The sequence below is a fragment of the Diadema antillarum genome, unplaced genomic scaffold (genome assembly GCF_040938485.1).
Source record: "Diadema antillarum isolate AM-2024a unplaced genomic scaffold, OU_Dant_1.0 scf00000081, whole genome shotgun sequence".
Taxonomy (NCBI): domain Eukaryota; kingdom Metazoa; phylum Echinodermata; class Echinoidea; order Diadematoida; family Diadematidae; genus Diadema; species Diadema antillarum.
This window is the reverse complement of record NW_027270970.1, coordinates 1,059,381-1,084,426: the sequence shown is the minus strand read 5'-3', so window position 1 is coordinate 1,084,426 and position 25,046 is coordinate 1,059,381. Positions and strand designations below refer to the sequence as shown.

Below are 25,046 nucleotides of genomic sequence, written 5' to 3'. Positions count from 1 at the left end.
CATAGATTGTAAAGATCAAGAAAAGGAATTAGCGATTAAAACTGGTAAGATAGGGCTACGTAAATGGGAAGAGTTAAACATTTAGGAAATGTAAGTGTCTGGACTTGTTTTTATGAACTTTTCTTTATCATTTTGTCTGGCAGACTGTAGGATGTAATTGTTTGAGGTTTTGGTGTTGTTTGTATGTTTTTCTATTTTCTTGCACACCAATGATTAATACTTTCCTGGCAGTATCAGCATTACAATTTTTTGAATTTAAACATTTGAGTAAGTGAGATTGTGAGCGGGGTCACCGGATGTGGGGTTGGGTGAGGGTGTTCCCTTCTGTTTGATGTGATTTTTTACATACAATTTTTTTTTTTCAGTCGTAATATTGACAATGTGGAATTTTGTGTTGTTGTAATGAAATTTATGTTATTTTGTCATGAATTGATTTGTATATTGTTTATTGGAAAAAGAAAGAAAAATAAAAGATTGAAAAAAAAATCGAGGAACAGTTCAGTTTTTAGGAAAATATCAGAAGGTAGACCTTGAGATAGGGGAGAAAAAGGAAACGACGTGACTAGTAGAAAAAAAAGGAAAAAGTAAAGTGGTAAAGCACCAGGAGATTGCAGAGACGGAGAGAGAATAAGGAGGCAGACACGAGGAAGAAGAAGGAGATATTGGACTAATCTCTTTCTATACGCGTGTATCAAAGAAGAAATAAAAACATTATATTTTGGAGGGAAACATCTTATAGCGATACAACTCACACACACACGCCACCACACCATCGCTTGCACGCACACACCCGCACACTCCTGTCCTGACACGCAGATGTACAGGCACACACACACAAGACACTCACACACACACACACACACACACACACACACACACACACAGAACAGCCAGAAAACAGAGATGTGCATAAGAATGAGGACAGTGAATTTACTTTGGCCACCCAAGATTCACACCCGGGTTGTCTTGTCTACAAATGGAGAGGGAGACAGAAAAACGGGCCATGTTTTCTTTATTTGATTGTGGCTTACAATATGCAAATACTGATGGATTATTCGCATTAGCCAATGTGAAAACTCTGAGTGAAAGCGTCTGGAAGCCCAATCTTGAAGCATGGCAGGCGAAGTGTTCGTGTAAAGGAAAACAACGCCGACGCAGGGAAAAACTTGAAGAGCCGTGACTTTGAACTTTGGCTTTTACTGGGCCTGCACAAATAACGAGATTTTAAGTCCTCACAACCATACCTATCTGATCTGAAGCTTTTCTGCCTCTGCTTCTTTCGATAAAAATGATAATAATGGTAAATCTGCTTATGCTGGTGTTGATGAAAGTAATAATCATGCTTCTTCTTCTTCTTCTTCATCATCATCTTCTTCCTGTTATCATTGTCACGATTATTGTTATTACTAGCATGATGATCACTATTATACCATTATTATCATTATCACGATCATCCTTATGATAGTATGACTATCATTATAATCATCATTAGCATCATCATTATTGTTCTTATCATATAAATCTATAACTATACCACTTAAACATGGGGAGCATTTTAGAAAGTGACTACAAGAATCTGACGAACTATACCATCGTAGAATCATACCAGCATCAAGCGCAGGAACAAACCATCGCTTATCGGTAATCGCTTTTTGAAACAAATTCTCAAATGGATTTACAGTTCTTAATAAGAAACTGATTATCAAATTTGTAAGAATATACGAATAATGAAGAGTTGCAGGTAACACATTGTACCTTTTGAATGGTCGCAGTACAGCCAAAGAGTGAAAGAGATAACTCAGGTCTTCTCAGATCTACTTCGATTTCCGAAAATTACAATTTGGCTGGAAACCTTAAACATTGAAGCACACACAAAAAAAGCACATGTCAACACAGTCCGAGAAACGTTTCCTGTTATTGTTACCATTATAATTCTTATTTTAACTTTTATCTTAAGCAGGAATAATAATATCAGTAATAGCAGTAATTATGTTGCAGTAGTCATGATAGAATTAACACAAGTTGATGTAATAGTAAGGAAGAGTAACATTACTGTAAATATTTTTAATATCATTTTGACTGTAACACACACATATGTAGGCATATATATATATATATATATATATATATATAGAGAGAGAGAGAGAGAGAGAGAGAGTAAATTGTTCACGTGTCGGTGTGATGATATCATCAAAAATAAAACTGAAATCAAGTTCCTAATGTATTCACCAACAGTTTACTGTATTTCGGCACACAAATTTTCGAGCGATTCGTTCTTTCTCAGGTGTTCTTTTCTGAAATATACACATAGCTGAAGTCGGTTTGTGCATTTCTGGATATCGAGTTCTCATGAACTCTTTTTTTTTTTCTTTGCTTTCTTGGCGTGAAACCGAATCGCTTTACGGTGTGCAACATGCCGTGGATGCTACACTGGCCCTGTCTGTCATTGCCCATACAAAAGTACATTTAATCGTACATTGTACATTCTATTGCACGTCTTCGGTGAGGTAATTATTGTCCTAATATTCTCGTCGAAGCGTACTTGTAACATGATGAGGGTATCGATGACTTTATCTGATGACTGATCTCATGTCACATAGAGAAGGATGTTGACCATTCAAGTGACACCTGTCACCATGGTAACGCGCGATTAGGCCACCGAGTCGAGATGAGAAAATAATGATAGCATCTTTTCCACTTCTCTTCTTACATGAGTTGGATCGAAACTGTCCCAAAGCGCCTGTTCATATTTCGTCTGATGTATCTGCATTTTCTCTACAAAATTTGGTTGACTGTATGAGGTAGATATAATGCGCACATTTTTTTGTAACATGAACATGGGCAAAAAATAAAGATTATTAGATCCCTTCTCCTACCAAAAATAAAGTGATTGTGCGTGTGGAATGCCTTTATGTGGTTTCCTGATACTTCAAGGAACACAATGAGGAATATCTTTTGAATATCCTCATGTTTTGGTTACATAAGATGCATCAGTATCATCACTTTTTGTATGCTATTCTCCAGAGAATTTACTGGAACTAGTGATGAGAACATGCCAAGAGTTTTCGCCTTTTGAGCAAACGAGTTAGCCTGCATATACGTTACAATAAACGACGAGGTACTTGTGTACAGTCTGAGAATAATTGAGCCTAATAATGGCTCGCTGAACACGCACTCGAGTTCAGCAAACGTGTGCTCTGTTAACTGTAATGTTGTCAGAACTCGCTGGTTTACACACATCCCGCGAGATGTGTAAACAGCTCCTAGTAGGGAGACTTATTTCATTTTTATATTGCGTACACAATGTTGTGTAAATCGTAAGGGGGTCGACCTTTGCTCGCTGTGGAAGTAGAGGGCACCTTCAAACGATTGTACGTAACATGCAGTTTCCTTGGACGAAGAAATTTGTCATCAAAACAAAGATTTATTTATGGAAATATCGCTCTCCAAATGAAATGGTCACTTGTCATGACACAGAACATACGCCCTCTCAGAGTGGAGCACGCCATCAAGAAGGGATTGCAGATAACTCCAACAGAGGGAATCCTGAATCTAGTTCGCAGTTTCCTTTTGGTGAGTGATTATTTAGACAATATTCCCGCCACGCACTTTCAACGCTATGCTGTCTGCTGGGACCGAATGTCTGCCGATTGCTGATGCCTACCAAGGAAAAATAAATTTGACCAATGAGCGTCAAGTTAGGTAAGTTGTTCCCTAGCGAGCGAGCAAAAGATCGAACGGGACCTGGCGAGAGACAGGGAAGGTAATACGAGTCAATCTCGATACAGGATCGCGATGTATACATGAATTAGCGCCCAAGTAGAACACTCGCGGAAAACTTCCGAGGGAAGTGAGCACAGTGCTGGTGAATGTGTGTAGCGTTCCGTATACGCGCAAATAGTCAATATACCATCGTTGTTCTCACTCTTCTTGGCTAGTGGCACGGATCGCTTAGTGCAGCCTAGCGGGAGGGTTCCTGGAGTGACTTGACTTGACAAGTTGACAATTCGTCGGTCTGCTTTGTTTGTTATCTTGCACTCTTCTCTCCTTTTTTTTCCTTCTTAGGAAATTGTAAACTCCGCTCGCAGTCGGCAAGCTTTGAAGTTCTTTGACCGCGTTCTCTCAATCATTTGTATTGAGCGATGAACTTACGTTGAACGCCAACTTGAAAATAAAAGAAAAAGAATGTGCATACTTCCACTGTGACTAGTCGTGTGAATTGTCCTCGTTGAGAGCATTTTCTCTCTGGTTGCTCAGACGTCAAATTTACAGATCAAATTTATGCAAAGCTGGCAATTGCATAAATAGTTACCTAGGGCGGATTCTAGCATCGGTTCCAGCTCAAATTTCTTTGAAAATTTCACTTGCCAAGTTTAGACGTCTGGGGAAAAGGCTGCCTACAGCCAGGGGCAGAGTTGAGGATTATCTCAATTCCGCTCCCAAGCGTCACTTGTCAGTACCAGGACCATTACACCTGTCTCCATCTCCCTTCCCTCTTTCACTTCACCCTACACCGGTGACAGCAAGCTTCACACTTCTACAGGTGATGTATGCCACCCTTTTAGTCTCTTAGAGTTCACAACATTACGCTTGATCACCTTGGTACTACATTCTGTCCTCCTACCTCTACCCAGCTCCCACTCTTTATCTTCAAGAGCCGGACTTCGGTATTTTATACTTCTTGTTGAATCGTCTTAAAAGCGTCAATTGGAACTTTGACTGATTATCTTAACACAACCATCGCACGCCTTGACTCGATAGCTCCAAACACACACATCACGAGCTCACGTTGGGACTTCCTTAACTCCACCGGACTTTGTTGACAGAAAAAGAAATCATGACATCGGAGAACAACGGAGTGCCTCCCATCGCTAATCCGGACGAAAAAATCCCCCTGAACGACCTGAAGGGGACCGAGTCCAAGGACCAGGGTGATGGCAGCACCGACATCGACGGCAGTGTGGTGGTCGCCGATGGGAAGGTACCCGAGCACCATCCAGAGCCAGACGAGGAGGAAGAGGTTGAGGATGCTGGTGGGAAACGCGGCAAATGGACGGGGAAATTAGACTTTCTGTTGGCTTGCATCGGTTACGCCATCGGCCTCGGCAATGTTTGGCGATTTCCATACCTGTGCTACAGAAATGGTGGAGGTAAGGGTAGAAATGATCCAACCCCATTATGAACTAGTCGCTTGGCAATATCAAAATTTATTCCCTCAGCTACTTCAATAACAGACACCCTCTATAACAGGGCCATGGTTCATATTGCCTGAAACTGAATTTCTTTTGATACTACTGTCTGACATAATTCAAGCATGTTTTCGTGTGTCATGCACACAAATAGTTATAGTTTAGATATTGCAATTTTGCATATGATTACCGGTTTCTACGATATAACTTAATTATTTTTACCAGTGAAGCATATGTGACAATATAACTCTTTTTGCTTCAAGCTTTTCTCTGTAAATTGAGCAATTCTGTAATGTATTCAAATTTTATGTATGCTTTGTAAACAAAGGTTGCCCTTAATAACCACAAAGCTTGCCGGAGGCTTACCCGTCCGAGCAACAACTAAGCGAATTCCTGCCTATGGAACTTAATGGCAGGGAGCAGGTGAATGAAATGCTGTGGCTGTTGGAAAAGAAACATCCATAAATATTTGTAATATATTGCACAAACGGTCTATTGTCATACGCTGGAATTCAGTGAAAGGTACGTATATTATGATCAATGCTTTATGCCCTATATAAAGCACGTATTTTGCTTAGATTGAACTGTAGCGTAAACCGTTTTCATCATCGTTCAGTCATCTATGCATGCGGTTGTAGCCTTGTCCGCACGCAGTGGGAAATGTATCCCGCAGAAAGTTTCAGAGTAGAGGTAAGTCTAATGTAGGCCCTATACTTTTATAAATCAAATAGAATGTAACAAAGGATTATCTGTGGTAGTAAACTTCATTGTACTTTGAATAAGAAACAGGTGCGACCTCGTGAAAATTAGGCCATGGATTGCATTATGGAGCACAGAAAATGTCCAATATACGACCTCGTTTAGAACTTCGTCCAACTGAATAGTTAACGTTATCGTTGTTATTGTTTGCTCATGAAATTTTTTAAACGATCCTTCAAACCCAACCTTAGCTCAGCTGACCCATCAAGATCCAACACCTCGCTACAATGATCAAAGCTAGTCGCTGTTATTGAAGCCAGGAAATGTGGGAAATAAAGTGATTTGGCTGAAAGGAAGCTTTACAAATCATTTACAAAAGCAACAGTTTAATACATGAACTACCACTTGCCCTAGTTTTAAAGTCGAAGAATGGTTTCACGTTTGAAACTTTTTTTTGTGTTTTATGAAACACGTTGGGGATCTGTACACAATGACTTAGCGGTTAAAGGATAATATTTTCTATGTGCGAGTCTCAGCTCAGGAGAAGTGCTGTTTGGCAAAGCACTTTATCTTCATTGCTAGCATCATTATTTAGGGAATCAACTTGGTACAGAAGCCATTGTATCTGTTTAGACAGATGCTGAGCAAACCCGAACAGCTACACGCACTGATGATGCGTTCTTTGATCTCAATACCAAACGCATTACTGGGTTCATACTGTATGTCAAAAGTATTTTCAACAAAGGGGGGGGGGGGGGGGGGGGGGGGTGACAGACACACCTCCATGTTCCATCTACTTCTACACTTCGCACAAGCGCTTACTGACCTTCGCGCGCTCTGAACGAAAGCTCTACTCAGTATTGTCACGTGACTTGTTAATGTTTATTGATTTGATTTTGCCCATGCCACATGCGGTAACCACCTTCTCACCCTCCAATCTCTCTCTCATTTTTTTCCTGTCTTTCAATTTTCTCACAAGATAGAATGTGAGTAAAGTGTGTGTGGATTTATGCAATGTCTATCACCTATACGTCACTTCATTGAAACGGACGACGACACAGTGGTGTTTTATTGGTCTCTTTTGCCAGTAATGGTCTGTTTAATTCTTAGCTCTCGTCTCCCTAATGACCCTTTGGGTACCCCAGGAGTTTCAGAGACTCTGATCGATTCATTTATTCAGGTTAAAAAGGACACCGGTGTATGAAACACCCTATTTGTATGGTGTTAGTGTAATGAATCACCTTGGTGGTCTTGTTGGGAAGTGAAAGCTGTACTCACCTCAGACTAAGACTCCGTTTACAGTACAAGGCCGGGCCGAGCCGCGGCCGAGCCCGGCCTCAATTGCGGTACTCGGCCCCGCGATTTTGTCCGTTGACAGTGCCGGGGGGCTCGGTCCGGTCTTTTAATTCAAACCTTTCAATATTTTGTCGTAGTGGCGCTCTGCTTGTAAACAAACACTAATATTGGAAGGGCGCCGTTGTTGTTATTTTTGTTGTTATTTGAATATATTTGGCGTTTATCATTCCTCGAGGAATATTTACGCCGGTCGCATTGTGGTATAGTCTGGTTTCCAGACCCATTGCCAACTGGACTCTGCGGCGACGAACGTCGCCGAAGGCAAAGACCTCTGCAGGACAAAACTACCTTAAAATTAACTCGTTTTCAATGTTGAGGGCGTTGATATCCTGAATAGCGAGATAGTGCGGGCAGAGTGTCTGGAAGCCATACTAAATTTGGTACCGCATTTGGCCCAGTTTGCGTTTACAGTGAGAAAAGGCCGGGCTCGGCCGCGGCGAGCCCGGCCTTTGGAGCTTGGCCAAATGCAGCGGCTGATTTTGGTACCGCATTTGGCCTTTTGCGCAATTACAGTGAAATGAAGGCCGGGCTCGGCCGCGGCGAGCCCGACCTTTTCACTCGCTGTAAACGGGGGTCTAAGAGACTTCTTATCTTAAAAACAAGTTGAAGTGTTTATAGCGCAGTGTTTTCTACTGTATTAAAGCGCAAATCAGATAGAAATTACATTACGTGTTGACTGCTAAGGACTTTATGTTTGCGAAAAACACTGTCCTCCGCTTAATTAAACCCGGAATCAAAAGTAAATTATGCCTAGAAATGGTCAAATCTGATTTCCCAGAATTTGCTGCCGGGAAACAACTTTATTTGTGTTGCCTTGCGTAGGTAAAACAATAAAACACTCCCACATCGAGAGTTGTGAAATCGGTTAGACTGTTGTTGTTGTTGTTTTAAAGAACGAAAGAAGAGAGAGAAGACTGTCGCTAAGATAAAATGATTATAGAGACAACATGTGCATTAAACATAATAGCAGAGTAGCATTTTGCCACAAACGTCACTGTCACATATCATTTTGATCAAGTGACCATGACAACTATTTCGAAGAAGCTGAGTGACTTTGCGATATTTTATTATGAAAATAATGATATGCATTTATAATAATGTCCTTGTCGCCAGAATATTCATGACTGCTTGCTTCGCTTACAACCTTCAGGGAATTTGGTTTCCGCTATCGTTTTTTAATCGTATAGGCCTACTGAGTATTCTCTTTTAGAAGACAGCTTGCCGATTTCAAGTCCTGTCTGTCCTACCTTTGTTTCATGATGAGGTTGTTGTCAAGAACTAAAAAGCTACTTCTAATGCATTGAAAAAAGCTAATGGCGTCATTCCAGCGATCCTGTCAGATGTGGACATTAGGATATGAGTGGTCCAGCCCGCATTAGGCAGCTGTTTTTGAACCTTTGTTCCTTTTGCAACCCCCTCCGTAAAATCATGGTAAAATACAGCACATCCTACTTTGGAAAGAGCAGGGAGGTGTTCTCTCTCTCACGCCTACCGGGAAAGAGTGATTCTTTTGTGAGGAGACATTCTGGGTTCCTGAGCGTATCACGTTCAGACAAGTCTGAACTTCACGTCTTGAATTACAGAGATGAGGTGATAAATTTCGTCTCTCCTTGATCACGTCTCATTGTCGGTTGTCCCCAGGAGAATACGTATGCAACTTTTCGACCATCATACAGTGAAAGAATGTCAAATACCGCATAACTTGGCACATCGATGGCAATATTTTTTGTCCTCCATGGTTTGAAATGGAAATCACATGTTTAAGAAGTCTTTTGCTCGTGGTCCTGGGGAAAACTTTACCTCATGTCCTCAAGCCTTCATCACATGAACAGACATACAAACCGATGCAGAATAAACAAACGGGAGGATGATAGTCGCGTTGTGGCGTGAAACAAGCCCTGTCGCTGGAGGGATTTGGCAAGCTTTCATGTCTTTCATGGCAAAGCGGTCTACATTTTCGATCGGTGGAGTGTCTGTGGCGAGGTGAGGGGAACAATGGGGCTATAGCCGACAGGGGAGGCAAGGAGACCAGCTACGGGGGGAATTCTATCACTGCGCGACCTACTAAGTATTGACACTAAGGGCTCTAGTTAAACACAGGTGAACAAAGGCGCAGCAACATAAGGCAAACGGGGTTACTGAATGTTGTAATTTGGGCCAGGCGCTCCCTTGGGCACCAGCGGCCGAATGTTGACCTTCCTCTGTACATCATTAGACGTTCGGATACAGCTGGCAAAAAGACCACCAATTATGTGCCAGAAATGAAATGTTCTCACACGTGATATTATTTTGTTTCCTCCAATGTCGCATAATGTGATTCTCCCTACCAGGAGTGACTTTTTTTTTCTCGCAGTGTAACGCTGGCTTGAAAAGAGTCAATCGCATTAGAGCCAGTAAAATGTGGACGAGAGTTCTTCCTTTCCTCTTCGTCAGGAACTTTGAGTTGCCAAGAATATTTGGGACATTGCGACTCCCTGGCATACTGACTGATACAGGTTCCCGCAGTTCTCATACCTTCAAGATTCATGGAAAGTAAACATTCCCCCGTTGTGCACTCTTTGTAACAAACTAACAATCAACCCCGTTTCATTCCAGATGAACGTCCGTCCTTTAACTTGCATTTCCTTTACTCGGGTTTCAGCTGGCGTGTGAAGCATTATACATAAAGTAGATTTGAGGGCAGGTGGTTCGCAGAGAAAACATGGAGCTGGACCTTCCCAGATGTTAAAGGTCACACTCGCTTCTTCAAGGACAAGTGGAAAATGGGAACAACTGAAAATAAGGCTTAGTTGAAAAGCAGCTTTTTCGCTGTGACGAATGCAATGAATTATGCTGACGTCACTTATCAATGGAGCAAGTTAAACTGACGTGTACGTACAAGTATGATTTGTTCATTTTTCCAAAGTTTATTCGACACATGGTCAAATTTTATCATCCCTACAGGGTGATAGGATCTCGATTTGCAACCGCACTTCCTTTGTTCATCTGTTCAAATCAAGTTGAAAATGGAGTTTAAAATACTCTGATAAGGAAAAACAAAACATTTTGAAAATCATCGCGACTCGGCAAAAAATGAATGAAAGAAACCAAAAATGATCCTCTCCATGAAATATCTAGAGAACATTTCATCAAGGAGGTAGACCTCCTTGATCTTATAGTGGTATGTCCCATTGATAGTGTTGATGGCTTCTTTCGTTGTTCACCGTGACCAAATTATTGCTCGTGTTCCATGAAATGCCTGCAGGCCTACAAACGGGGAAAACTGGGTTTGTCCCGCTTCTTAACTTGTTTGAATTCGCATTTCGACTAGCGAAACTGTGCTAGGTGTTCAAGGCGGAGGCATTCCAGCACTGAAACCAGAAACTAATCCATCTCTAAATGAGTCCTGCAATGTTTTTCTTGAAAGGCGACGAACTTTTCTCTTTCTCCATCTCAGCGAGTAAAAGGAGGTGCACCAAGACTCGTTCACATCATGGCCATTTCCTTCTGGGCTTACCAACCGAAATGTGAAACTTTCTTTGACAAAAGACTTGTCACGTGGTCTTTATCATTTCTAGACCTGCGATAATTTGCAGAGGAGGAAACAGAAAAAAAAAATCTAAACATGGGAAAAAACACTACTGCAGCAATGGCGAAAAGCTCGTTCCCACATTCGGCCTCATGTGATGAGGCCTTTCCTTTGTGTTGATGATCACTTATGTAGAGAATAATGCAGACAACGCTTGTTTAAAGCGGAATTAGACCCAAATATGCATGTGGCTTGAATGAATGCAGCAATATCAATAGAACACATTGTTAAGGAGAGACCCACTCTCGTCGCCGGGTCTGAATAGCAGACGACCCCAAAAGAAGAGTCTAAAGATAAATCCTTGTAGTTACCTCTCCCTCATGGGGGGGGGGGGGGGGGGGGTAGGTAACGACTGTAAGAGATTAAAAGGAAAATGTATCATAAGAGGGCCTAAAAGATTTATAGACTTGATATGCGCGTACACTATTATAAATGTCTTTTTCTGATCGCTGTAGAGTGAAACAAATAATTATCTCGACGCTCTGGAAAAGAATAATTGATGTGATCTGGTTCATTGACTTATATTTGAAAACTATTCAGTATAGAAGTCTTGGAGTTTGTGTTGCGTGAAATGTAGCATATTTTGTGACAAGCTATTGGGGAACAAAAATAAATTAGGCATTGTGAAATAGTCCTTGGACGCTTTCTTACGCTTATTGGTTTTTTAGAAGAGTGTTTGTATTTTCGCTACTGATGGGCTTGTAATAGAAACTGACATAAATTTCTCTGTACATTATGAGCTAACCTATTTTGCAATGACTACATTCAGGACTAGAATACTACAATCTGTAATCAGGACTAGAATACTACAATCTGTAATCAGGACTACAATAATGCAGCTGTGATAATGGAGCAATTTCTTTTCCAGTTTACAAGATTGTTCCCTGTGACTGACGTATACGGGTTAAATAGCCGGAGGAAAAGCGTGGAGAGAATTACAACAATTTTGTAACAGTTACTGAAAGTTCTTCTGATCATTTCCACGTCTCTATAGTACACAGTCGTAGTGACACATACACTCATTCATCAGCCCATCCAGTCCACTCCGTTTCTCTTTCGTCCGACGAATTCTTCTCTTTTTCGTAGGACTTTGCATGTGCACCAACACACCCATACATCTAAAATCTATTACCGAGTAATTGATGGCGTGCTTTTTGCTGGCCTAAATCCGCCAGAGGCCTGGTCATGTCCCCGGGCCATTGGCGGTGGCGAACCTTGAGACACACAACTCGTTGACAGCACAAATCTCTGACCGTTTATACTCAATTGTACATCAGGATGGGTTTTGTGTGTGAAACAAGACCCAAAGTAAGGCAGCCACTTAACGCTGGAAAGTAGCACTAAACGAATGAATAAGGCCACATGTCAACAAGAACAAGAGGTAATTTGGAGGACTGGCAAATATACTGATGGGTCGCCGGGACTTTCTGTGTCATATTGCAGTTGCAATGTAGGCCTCTAGCTATTGTAAATCTGGATATAGCTGCATCGCATTGACCAATCCATCATTATAGGTTTTTATGTATATATCTCTCCTCTAATGAATATATATATATATATATATATATATATATATATATATATATATATATATTGCAATGAAGGGCATGTTCTGTGTTTACAGATGCAGTGCTGTTTTTTTCATAATAGCCATGATATATAGTGAGAAGTAGGAGGTAGCGGTAGGCGTAGCTAGATTTCAGCATGTATTCTATTTGCCTGCTGAAATCTCGAGATAGCTACGCCTGCTGCTTCTTCCTATAGGCATATATATATTATATATATATATATATATATATATATATATATATATATATATATATAGACACGTATATTATAGGCCTACAGTATATATATAATATATATATATATATATGACTAAGCTTACTGGTATATCAATTAATGCTATCATATCGGTGCTAAGATGTCATGCTTAATATTACGAAGAGCAACATAAAGTGTATTATCCATCAATAATCATTTAATACAACTATTGATAGCCGGAGAAAGATATTTGTGGTCATAAGATTTAAAGTAATCATCACATCAGGTCAAGGATTCAAACCTTCTCAAGGCCCGATCCATCCAGCAAACCCTCCTTCTCCTGACACTGTTCCCGCCTGAAAAGAGGATCAGAGGAACTATTTGCTGATGGTATTAACTTTGACCTGGACGAAATTGGGGTCTCATAGTGACGCCGAAGTCTGTTCCGAGCTGGAAATTGACTCCAAACTAGGAACATTCTTTCATTTTTTTTTCCTGCGAGATGTTTAAGATGGCAAAAGAATATACATCCTCACTTGCATTAGATCTTCCGAAATGAAGGTACATCGTTCTTCTATTGAGACTATGAATTGTGTTTTACAGTCTACTTATTAAGCTTGGGTAAAGAAATGCGTTACACACATCAATCAATGATAATCCCTTTGTTGATGTTTGATGTCAGGTCGCCATTGTGTTTTTATTTCATCAACTTGTTTCACAAGCCACATTAAACGTAAAACAGTCGAGAGGGAAATCGTATTTCATGAATTTCAGTTTGACTTGTAATGAAGTGGGTCCAAATAAAGAGTGATTTCCCTTGACGAGGTTCGTCTTCGACATAATAGCTTTTGAAATGTTCAGGACTATTAAGTTTGTTTGCTTCCGCGGAACGAGCTAGTTGACAGGTCCAAATTGTACACGGTTCAGTCTCATTGTGTTCGTGTTTCAAAGACTCAGTGAGTACATTGTCATTTGGATCGCAATTTTTGAACCCCAATTGAGCGTGTTGTTGTATGCTTGCTGCTTTAAAAGGGTCACATAAGACTTACACGTTTGAAAAAAAAAGGCATTTACTTTAGTAGACGTCCTGTACATTTTCTGGTACACACTTTCAGTCCAGTCGAGCCTGGTAATTCTCTCGTTAAAGGCATGGCATTATCGATAGTTTTGGTCAAGATGGGATTCAGGGTTTAAATTTTTGCGAGATAACTAGAAACCACTCTCCTGAAAGATCATACAATTCTAAGAGGAATTTAAAGTTTATTTGATGAAAATCGATTTTGAAAAGGCCGAAATATCAGAAAACAAAGTAAAGCAAAGTGGTCCTAATAAAAGTTAGGACCCACCTTGCATAGGACTGCTGGAGAGTGTTACTTCATTACGTGGTGTAAATTCATTGTACAAATCACTAGAAAAGACTATACTTTTCAACCATTGTAAATGATTGTACAGATTGTTTTTTTTTTGCACAAGTTATTGTACCGATATTACACGATGTAATTGTACACTATAGGTTAGTGAGCATGAGTATCATGATTCTATTTGAAAGCTGTACCTGTCAATATCTTTCAATCAACACACTGATAAATATATGCAAAACACACATGAACACATATAAAAAATAAGCATCTTATCCCGACAAGGAAGAATTCTCAGATTTGAACATTTATCCATGTTGTAAGGATAACAGCGTGTCAAATACTAATAATAAACTGATTGTTGTTCGCTTGTTCGCCATACAAATATGGGTTTGGTCCATTCAGATTACATTTCGGCAAACAAAGCTAATATCTCCCTCTTTATGCTTTACGTGGACGTATTTACTTTGTGTTATGACAGCATTCATACTGAAAATGATCGCACGAATAATCTCTAAATTAACCCTGCTGGAAATAGCACAGTGTCCCACATTGTGGAACACAATGTGAAAGACAGTGTGAACACTTTGAGAACACGGTGTAAAATCTCTTCACATTGTTAAATTCGAGCGTTTCAACATTGTGAACACATTATGAAACATCAATTCACAATGTGAAACAGAACGTTACAACGTAAACACTGCGAAAACCACACAGTGTGAAATCCTCTTCATACTGTTAAATTACGAGAGTTTTCACACAGTCGGCTGTGTGAACACATTGTGAACACACTGTGGGACACTGTGTTCTTTCAAACAGAGAATGTTCAGGCAGTGTACTAGTAATAATATTTTCAGGGCAAAATCACTTCAGTTCAATCTTCACTTCAATATAATCATATGTGCCGTCCCTTGTTAAAGTTCGAATGTGGTTCCGGCTAATTTTGATATCCCCGAGTTGGCGAGTTCCATAAAGTCTGTATCTAGGAAATGTTCGAAAAATGACGTTTGATGCACAGGTGAATGATCCAATCCAGAAAGTCACAGATTCAACCCAGCAAAGTCCACATTAAATAAGAATGGAGCCGGACATGAATTAAAATGTATATAGGCAATTCAACCCTCCTCAGCTAGGCAATCACTTTATTCAGGCCGTATCTCCGCAAAAGGCATGTCAGCAAGTAGTATAGGACTAAGTTACTTCAGAGCCAGCCCGACCAGATTTCGTGACACTTGTATACAGCGACAGGGCTGTGTATATTTACTTCAGAGCCGGATGTGACAATACATGTACTCTCAGAACAATGGTGTTGGAGGAACTCTTCTAACTCGACAATTTCTGTGGCGTAAATAGGTTCCTTCAACCACTCTAGATCTCCGTCCTTAAGTTTCCAGAACTTAAATTTTAACACACGCTGACTCATTGTTTATTTACGTACAATAGCCGACACAAAACAATCGAACATATTGTATACTGTTATTATCGACTTATATTGTGTATCATTCACACACACATGATACGTGATACTAAGGAATTGTTGTACACCCACATACACACATGTGTGAGAAAAGAATTCCCCCCCCCCCCCTGGTGTGTTGTGCTTAAACATACTTCTAGCATTTTCTAGTCTTATTCATCAGCAGCTTCTAGCATTTTTTTCTGTGTTTCATCAACAGCTAAGTATATTGTATAGGCACTGCGTAGAAAAATCTGACATTTTTCAGATCTTTTCTGTCACATCCATGAAAACTTCGCCACCATCCTGATCAGTCAAATACGCGCACATACACACATGTAAGAAACTATATATCATAAATGTATATTCATGGCACTTTGATACTTGTTAGCTTGGATTCTCCAGGGCCGCATTACATCACGGATTTTTTTTCCCAATTGTAGATATTGATGTGCTATCAAGACATGATGTTTGTCTTTGATGCTTCTTGTGTAGGACCTCTTCCCTTCATACTTCTGCATCTTATGTTTGCCTTGTCCTGTTATCAAACACACTATACATGAGTTGATTTAATGCAAATGCGAATGTCTGTATCAGGTTCACCATGACATGATAAGTATCAAAATTGCCATAGTCCTTCCGTATCCAACCTTCCCCCCTACAAAAAATAAAAAAAAATAAAACAAGATCCACAATTCACGTTTCATGATGTCACATACATTCAAGTTAATTAATATTTCTATTTCTCTCGCTCTTTAAATCTAAAAGCAATCCGTATATGGCTACGACACCAGCAGTAAGCAGATAACGCTATGGTCCGGAGCCAAAATTCAAGCGACATGTATCGCTACATCGCTCCTTGTCTGATGTATGTATCATATACGTCATGCTTTGCGCCGTGACGTTGTGACTTTCCATCTTCACCTCCTTCTTGTACTTCACGCGGGCAGAGTTTATACGTTACCTCATTGGATTCCTGTATTATAGGGAGCTGAGGACTAAGTCTTTCTTCTGGTATCTAAAAATTGTTACCTGCGCGCAGCAATTATGGAATAGGATGTCATTTTCCCCCATAAACATTCTTTTCCCCCTGGTACCGAACTCGTACCAAAAAGTTTGTGAAGTATAAGAGGGAAGACTGAAGTCATTCAAGCGTTTGAGTATGTTTTTAGCGCTGCTCCTGAAACGAATATAAGTTCGAATTTTACAGAAGTTGACTGTTTTTGTATGAAATGCTTACAGTGCTGGATGACAAGGATGCATGCGCATCAGTGCAAAGGACAAAAAGAAAGAAACAGAAAAAGACAATCCCACATGAAATGTGATCGGATCAAAATGTTCGTTAAAAGCCAACCTTTAAAATGCATTAAAAGTCTAATTACTGAACTTTCACATTCCCAAAGTTAAAGATACTAATGTATATCTCTGTGTACATGTGTGTGTGTGTTTGTGTGTGTATGTGTATGTGTGTATGATTGTATGTATGTGCGAAGGATTTCGTTGTTTGTATGATCGGATATCGTCCCGAGGTAGGGAAATGGTTTTAAGATATGAAAATAAATGACAGAAGTGATCTTTTTGTGTTTCCAGACAATGTTTCCTGTATTATCATTCCACATTGCTGTCACCAGGGTGATACACATTTTAGTCAAGAGGAATATTTCTTCTCTTGGTATTGAGGTATATCGAGCTCTGTTATTCAGATGTCAATGTCTTTCACTTAAAAAGCTGCATTGACATGGCATTATTACCACAATGTTACATCGACATGGATATCTTACATCTTGTCTGTAGATGGTTTTTTTATGTTTCATTCAAATAGTTGTATGAGAAAGTTATATGCAAAGCAGAACGTATTTTTCTATGAAACTCATTAATTTGAAAATGAAATTCTTATCCTTGAATAATACTTATATTTGTGTGTGTCAGTGTATATACACATTTTCATGCGTCTCATGTGAAGCGCATCTGTAAGTGTGAGAACCACTGGGATGCTCCTGGTAACGGTTGTTTTGATGGTTACAATGGGCTACCCTCCGTATGTTTTTCTTTTCTTGACCTTTATGTATGGAATATGTTGATTTTTAGTACGGAAATAAAACAAGCAAACAAACAATTCGTTATTCCAAATGTTTGTTTTCCGAAGGTTTGTTGATCCAAAAGTGAAATAAGACTTGTGGTTTTGAAGGTTCTTAAATACGCACGGTCTTTACATTTTCGCATTAATAAACCCTTTTTCATGTTCGGATGATCGAACTTCGGAATAACGAACATCATCCGTTTAGATACTTATCTCTTTTGTTGGTGATGTTCGTTATTCTGTATGTTTGTTATCCAAAAATGAAATAACATTTGTTATCCCGAAACACACAAATTCTGTATATTATATATAGGTTCGTTTAAATCCGGGAATAAAAAAAGGGTTTGTTAATCTTAACAGTTGTGGCGTTATTCCGAAGGATCGTTACTGTGAAGGTTCGTTGATCCGAAAATGAAATGAGGTTCGTTATTCCGGAGGTTCGTTAATCCGAAAATGGATTAAAGTTATTCATTCCGAAGGTTCGTTAATCTGCAAAGTATAAACGGTGCGAACTGAACAACCTTTGGAATTACGAACCTTATTTCATTTTGGCATTAACGAACAAGCTTCGGAAAAATCGAACCTCTGCATTTTCGGATTAACGAACCTTCGAAATAACGAACATTATTTCATTTTCTGATCAACGAACCTTCGGAATTGCGAACCTGATTTCATTTTCGGATTAACGTAACTTCGTAATAACGAACCTTAACCTTTGCTCACACGACACTTGTCTCGTCTTGTGTAGAAGCATTGTGCAAAGTACGGTTAGGCCTTTTAACTTTTGTTTTAAAAGTGTTCCTATACAATGCAACATGCACAGGTCTGGGCATCAGTGTGGTTATGTACTATGGATGGGTTTTTTTTTTTTGGGGGGGGGGGGGGTGCGCGAGCGAATGCACATTATGGGTCTGTTGATTAGCATACATGTTTATGTGTGTGTGTGTGTGTGTGTGTATGTGCGTGTGATTTTGTGAGTGTCTTATCGTCTCTTTGCATGCATAAATCAAACTTCTTTTTTCCCTTGGTCTGTGATTTGACCATAAATGTCAAAATGAGTTGAATTTTAAAGTTGATCATGGAACCATTCATCTACACTGTTTCATTTTGATGTCTTTTGTTCTCTGGAAGCTGTACTCTAGAGAGGTGACTGAACTAAATAGACTGCGCAAGACGAGTTTGCATGACGAGCGATAAAATTCCTTTCAAGCTGTGCCCACACTTTTCGTCTGCTCTTTTTCAGACATCTCAGCCCATCGGGAGGGATCGCACTTCAATTCCCAGATAGTCTTTATGACTAATTCTGGGTCGAGAGTGCATTTTCTACTTCAAAACGCACTCTTTTCGTCTTATTCTAGTCATTGTTCACAGTGGTCATACTTAACGCTTCCTCGCGCTCAGTGGAAGATGGCGGTTGCATTTAATGTCATTCTCTCAAACATAAAAGTGAGAAGTATGCAGTACCACGTCCATAACACTCAGAATTTAAAGTATTCTTCGGTTAGATATTGGGTCCTCCTAAAATGTACGATTTGTCCAATATGTGCTGCTACAGTCATTTTACCGCTACATCAGCAAAAGCGACAACAAAATGGCCGTACAAATACCGTCGTAATTGGTAATTACGTTTATAAATCAGCGTCTCCAAGATGATGTCACAATTACATTTGCAATGTGCTGGTAACTCGTGGAAAGTTTGATGTGATTAAGAATATGGCACTTCGCGTAATTCAATAATTTATCTCCAGTTTTCTTATGCAGGTCAGAAACATGGGATCTGCGTCACAGCAGGAAGCACGCATCAGAAGAAGTGCGCATTCCATGCTTTCTACCCATTTGAGCTGCTGTGGAATTTTGAAGTGAAACTGCACGCCATGTCCATAGTAGATTTCCAGTAATACAGGTGCACAGAAAGCGACTATTTCCTATGAGCACATGTGGTCCATTTCAGAAATATGGTCCAGCATAATATCATGCAGAAGATCTTTTCCCTGGCTCGATAAAGTCGGACAAATGTAAAGAAAGTCATAATATTTTCAAACATCTCGTTTCTGTATGAAACAGTGATAAAGGTTGTAACATTTGCACATATCCTCACCAAATTTCTCATTAGGTTTGAATGAAATGAAAAGACTAAATCATATCAATATTACAGTCATTGGTATAAGTTGTGATAATGTATCATGATAGCTCTTACGGTGGGGCCGTCTATACAAGTAGTTGCAGACTTTTACAATATGCCTTATATGTACAAACTGATGAGAAAGGTTTGTTTTGTGTGTGTGTGTTTGTTTTTGTTTTTGTTTTTGTTTCTGATTCGCACTGTTATGCAACGTTTCGCCAACACTTGAACTTTGGAAACCTCACAACTGCCTAACGTTACACTTTAAGAAAAATAGGTTTAACTTTACACCTTTACGTGTGACATATTTGCAGTACCTTTACGGGTGCAACATTGCACCTTTTTGGTCGGAAAGGTGCAAAATGGCACCAGCAAAGATTCCGCGATTGTGTTACACGTAATGGTGTAAAGTTGAACCTATTTCTCTTGTATGCCACGTCCAGGTAAAACCTTTATCTTTCTGTTTGCCTGATTATACTCTGTAACTTAAGGCCATTTAAACATTAAGCGAAATGTCGCTCTAAAGAAGAAGTCTACTCCAGAAATTTATCAATTCCATAAGAAAGAGAAAAATATTCTACGCAGAATATTGCAAATAATTATGATCAAAGTCGTATAAGAAATATGGAGGTTATGACATTCTGAAATTTCATTTTTTTTTTCTGAAAACACTTCTTGACACCAGTCTTTATGAATATCAAAATCAGCAATTTGATGATGTCAAGCTCTCACAATTTGTTATTTATTTCATTTTCAGAAATGAAAAAAAAAATTCATATTTCAGCTGTGTGAATCTACAACTTGCCTTAAAACCACCCAAAATGAAAAGAACAAATGTTAACTCAGATATATTTTCGTATAGGGATCTATGTTTTTACCATGCATGAGCTAAAAATAACATTTTTAATCCAAATTTCGTATATAACACACATGAAAAATCGTGAGGTCATGACATCATCAGCTCGTTCATTTGAATTCTCACAAGAACTGGTCAAGAATTTTTTTTTAATGTGAAATTTGAAAATGTCACCTCTTCCTTATTTCTTATTCAATTTTTTTCATTTAATTTTTTGAAACGTCCTGTTTAGGGATTTGTTTCTCTTTCTTTTAGAGTTTATCTATTTTGGGGTGGATTTCCTCTTTAAGAAGTTTTCATGTGGCGCCATTCAGGGATGAGCTGTGTTCCATGATGCCAGTATAGATGACGTCTGTCCTCAACGTAAAGGAATAGGGGGCGTAATGCTGTTGGGCATCTAATTCTCTTCTGGCTGAATCTTGTTACAATATAATACTGTAGTATTCCTGTGTTGCTCAAAAGTTTTATGCTTCAAAAGTTTTATGAATCTCCCACATTGAGCCCTTTAAAGCTGGGTCATATAACTCGTGTTGATTTCGACAGTCGACAGTAAGTAGTTCACAGAGAGAGAGAGAGAGAGAGAAAGAGAAAGCCTTTGTTGCTTCGAACAATCGATGCTCCGGTCTGTTTTTAAGCATTTCCCATATGCATAGAAAATGCATTCTGTAAAATTGCGAGAGAAATGTTACAAATGGTTTAAGATATATACTTTGCTTTGTGTTACTTTGTGTTCTTCTGACTGTTGATAGGTATATGAACACCATGGGTATTCACGGTATAATACTTCTAGAAGCGCTGTTTTGATCTGTTTCATGGAAATCCTCATCATGCTCATGGAGGGCCTTTTTGAGTACTCATTTTGCACCCCTGCATCATGCCCTCCTCGCTCCTGGAGTTATTGCTTATCACACGTAAAGAGAATTCATGGTGATGCCAATTGAAAATCAGCTCAGATGTAGATGGAACAAAATATAGTTACAGCTAGTGTACCCGAAGCGTTTTTTACAACTAGACCTGCATATAATGTAAGGGTTTTATATTCTCAACAGAGCTTCGTCTCTAAGATGATATAAGGACCCTCGCCTGTGTTTTTGCGCCAATTATATGGTTGAAATATTCCCGAAGGCTATGTTTATTTAGATAAGAGAACCCCGTCTACGATAATGCTGCTCAAATCAATCCACGGTAGCTTTCGTGTTTATGGAAGCAGAACTTTAATGAAATTAGAGGTTACTGTGCGAGAAATGTATCATTATTTCCTGGTATATTGAGTTTATACATGGCCCTCTCCCTACCAGTCTCTCTCTTTCTTCGCTTGAACAGCTATCTCGGTACACTTGTGTGTCGGTGAAGTATACAAGTTTTCGGTACTGATGAAGATAGTGGGAACCTATGATTGGAGCTATATATCAATTTAGACAGGAGCGAATCTCCAATCAATTTCTTACTTCCGCAGTCATAAGATTTTCGATCACTGTCCCATAGAGTTACGGACAATGTGGGTCGGGCAGTGGGGCCCTCCATCCACACTCGTCGCTTGTCATCTCACCAAGTAACATGGAGGTCAAAGCTATTTTCGTTCACTTTAAAAAAAAATCAACCTTTAAACATGAAGTTAACAGCAGTATATCTAGGGTAAACCAGGGAGGTACGTCTCACCTCCCTGGGTGAACCTATGGTCTGAGGTACGGATTCCATGTGACTTCCTAGACTGAACACCTGATCATCCGTGGTTAGAGCACACCTGTAGTCCTGTACAATGGCGTGCCCCACAATCACGCCTTGAAGAGATTTCATTGCCTCCTCTAGATGGAGGCTTGTAGCCTGCCGCTGGTATACACCTAACTAGAAAGAAGCAATATGGATAAATACCTCATTGAAATACTATAGCAATGGCAATAGTTTGAGTCTTGAAAGCCTATTATTGCATGGTCAGTCTAGCAAAGCGCTAGGAAATGACGCCCATTTGGAATGTTCTCATTGATTACACCTTAATTGTTCACTCTATGTGAATAAAGTGTCGCTAAACGTCGCACGCTGGTGACAGAGTTTTTTGTTGTCCAATATATCTGAAACGGCAAACCTCCCTCTAGACTTTTGTATCAGCCGCATCAGAAGGACTGCAAGAATAATATTTTATTTCCCAGGCAAATATAAATAGTTTAGACGAACACGCCAAGATGTAGGACTACATCAATAACTATATTTATATACAGATGATGGAAACATTTTTAAAGTGTGTAAATAGTATTTATGAAATGGCTGCGCAATGAAAAATTTTCATAGATATGCGGTTTGGTTTTAAATTCCAGATACAAAATGAGGGTGCAGAACATGATACAAAACTCATCCCTTGAATATGGCGTGTGTGTGTGTGTGTGTGTGTGTGTGTGTGCGTATGTGGGCGTGTGTGTGTGTGTGCGTGTGTGTGTGTGTGTGTGTTTGTGCATGTGTATTTCCTCGGATTATTATCAGTATTGAGTTTCTCAATCTTGTTAATGACTCACTGTGACATAGGTTGACGTTATTTTCACATTTCAGATTTCAAATTGAGTGGCATTGATATCAGTGGATAACTGTTTTTTTTTTTACCAAGCGTTAACATTGACAGGCTTGTAAAGTAACAATACAAGACAGACTTGATAGTTGCATGATGTAACAGATGACTCCTACAACCTTCTTATTAAAGTATGTCATGCATATGGTTGTCATCACTTTGTATCCTATCGACAATATAAGACAATTGTCCACACTAATTGTTAACATCAGAATCAATATCATCTTAATAAAATAATGTACAAACATATCATCTTCACAATCATAAGTACGTCAAGGTCTTAGAACATTACATCATGCACAGTGGAGGCTGCATCGTGCAGCAATTTGTGCAGCAATTATGTTTCCCGATTCCTCGAGATTGCAGTCCTATATGTGAATGACAAAAACCTAAGTCTTCCTAAAATCATGAAAAGGTGCAATGCATACTGGACAGGTAGGAAGAAGGAATGAATTGGACTAAGTGGTTATGCTCGAGGGGTGTGCATCGAAAAATCATTGAGGCATTTCATCCTCAAAAGAGTCAAAGACAAGATTGAGAGTGAAACTATAACAGTGCGCATAAATCAAATCACATTAAATATTGATGCGAATCTATCTTAATGGAAGAAGAATGGGTAATCTATCAAATAGCGCAATTTTTTAGGTCGTTGTAATTTTACCAAGGCATCCTTCACAGCATTCCGCTGTTTATCCATCTTTTTTTCTTTCTTTCAGAAGACAAAATATTACTGAAGTCTGAATTCATGGAATCCATTGATCAAGCTTTCATGGACACAAACGTCAAACATTGACTAAAGGATTGTGTTTGATTTATCTATTCATTTCATTCAACTATGTAGGTTAATATGTGGAGTAAAAGATATGATCCAAAACCAAAATAAGTTTGCCCCTCTTAGGAAAAAGAAAATGAAAAAAAGAAGAAAATGTTGAGAGATGCAAGGATATTAATGAATGTCTTCATTTATTATTCTAAAATTGTACCATTTTATCACAGATTAGCAAAATTATGAAATACAGCTAGGCCTTTATAATCCCAAACCAGTATTCGTGTTATCATAGAATTATTATGTGATGTAAAATATCCCAGTAATGTAATTTCCTCATTATCTGACAGTAAGCTGTATGTTTCTTCACGGTGTATTGCATCTTAACTTGCACGAAATATTATGCTATTATCTAAATCAAATTTGCCAAATTGAGCTCCAGGAAATTTACTCCACTGATTCGTCAAAGGCGTGTTCAAATGAGTTGATGTGCGCATTTAATGTACTGATGATACAAAGGGAGGCATTTTAATCATTTTAGATCTTCTGCAATGAAAACCCCAAATCCATGACTCGTTCATGGTACGGCTAGAAAGCAGATGCATCGTTATCTTTGCGAGATCTCTACCACCCCCGCTGGCATACTTGTCGATATTGATTACGGCTAGAGTCATGTGAAATTGGTTGGGAATTACGCCAGACGACTAGAGAGAAAGAGGGTAATTTTGACGTCTTTGCCACGGCAATGAATGGTAGACTGCTGGACCAACAACGTAGATCGACCATTGAGGCGTAATATGAATGGAGAAAGGAAAAGATCACGGGAAGAAATCATTCGTCTAGAACGTAAGAAGTAAAAAGAAGAAGAAAAAAATGCTTATCAGAATGAAAAGATATTTATAGTTTCTGCCAGTATGCATTATGAACAAAAAAGTGACACGCAGATAATCTTATTGGCACTGCTACTGCATCTTGTGCTATGGAGAATATAATCAGGATTGTTGGATCAGCAGTTGTAATTCACTTGTTACAGCGTTTAATTTGATCCTCGCTTTGATCGTCTTTTTCATTTTCTTTTTCTTGTAAATCTGTTGTAGTAAATGAATTTTGCAGGAATCTCAAACAGGACTTGATTTAATGAAGTCATAACTAACTGGCTAATGTCTGTTGTCTTAAACATGCCATATATCTCAAGTCGATATTTTCAGATAGAATTTACACCAAGTGATTAGTATACATTCCAAAACTAAGTATATATTTACGATGATTTACATT

The 25,046-nt window shown here is 39.1% G+C and overlaps 1 protein-coding gene across 1 annotated transcript in view; it reads left to right on the top strand.

Annotated features, from left to right (window-relative positions):
* Window positions 1–4,653: 4,653 nt before the first annotated feature.
* LOC139717743 (sodium- and chloride-dependent GABA transporter 1-like) overlaps window positions 4,654–25,046 on the top strand; it is a 140,139-nt gene continuing 119,746 nt past the window's right edge. The window contains exon 1 of the mRNA XM_071629247.1: window positions 4,654–5,150. Coding sequence (XP_071485348.1) covers window positions 4,838–5,150 — 313 coding nt within the window. The 5' untranslated portion in view covers window positions 4,654–4,837. The remainder of the gene's footprint in view (window positions 5,151–25,046) is intronic.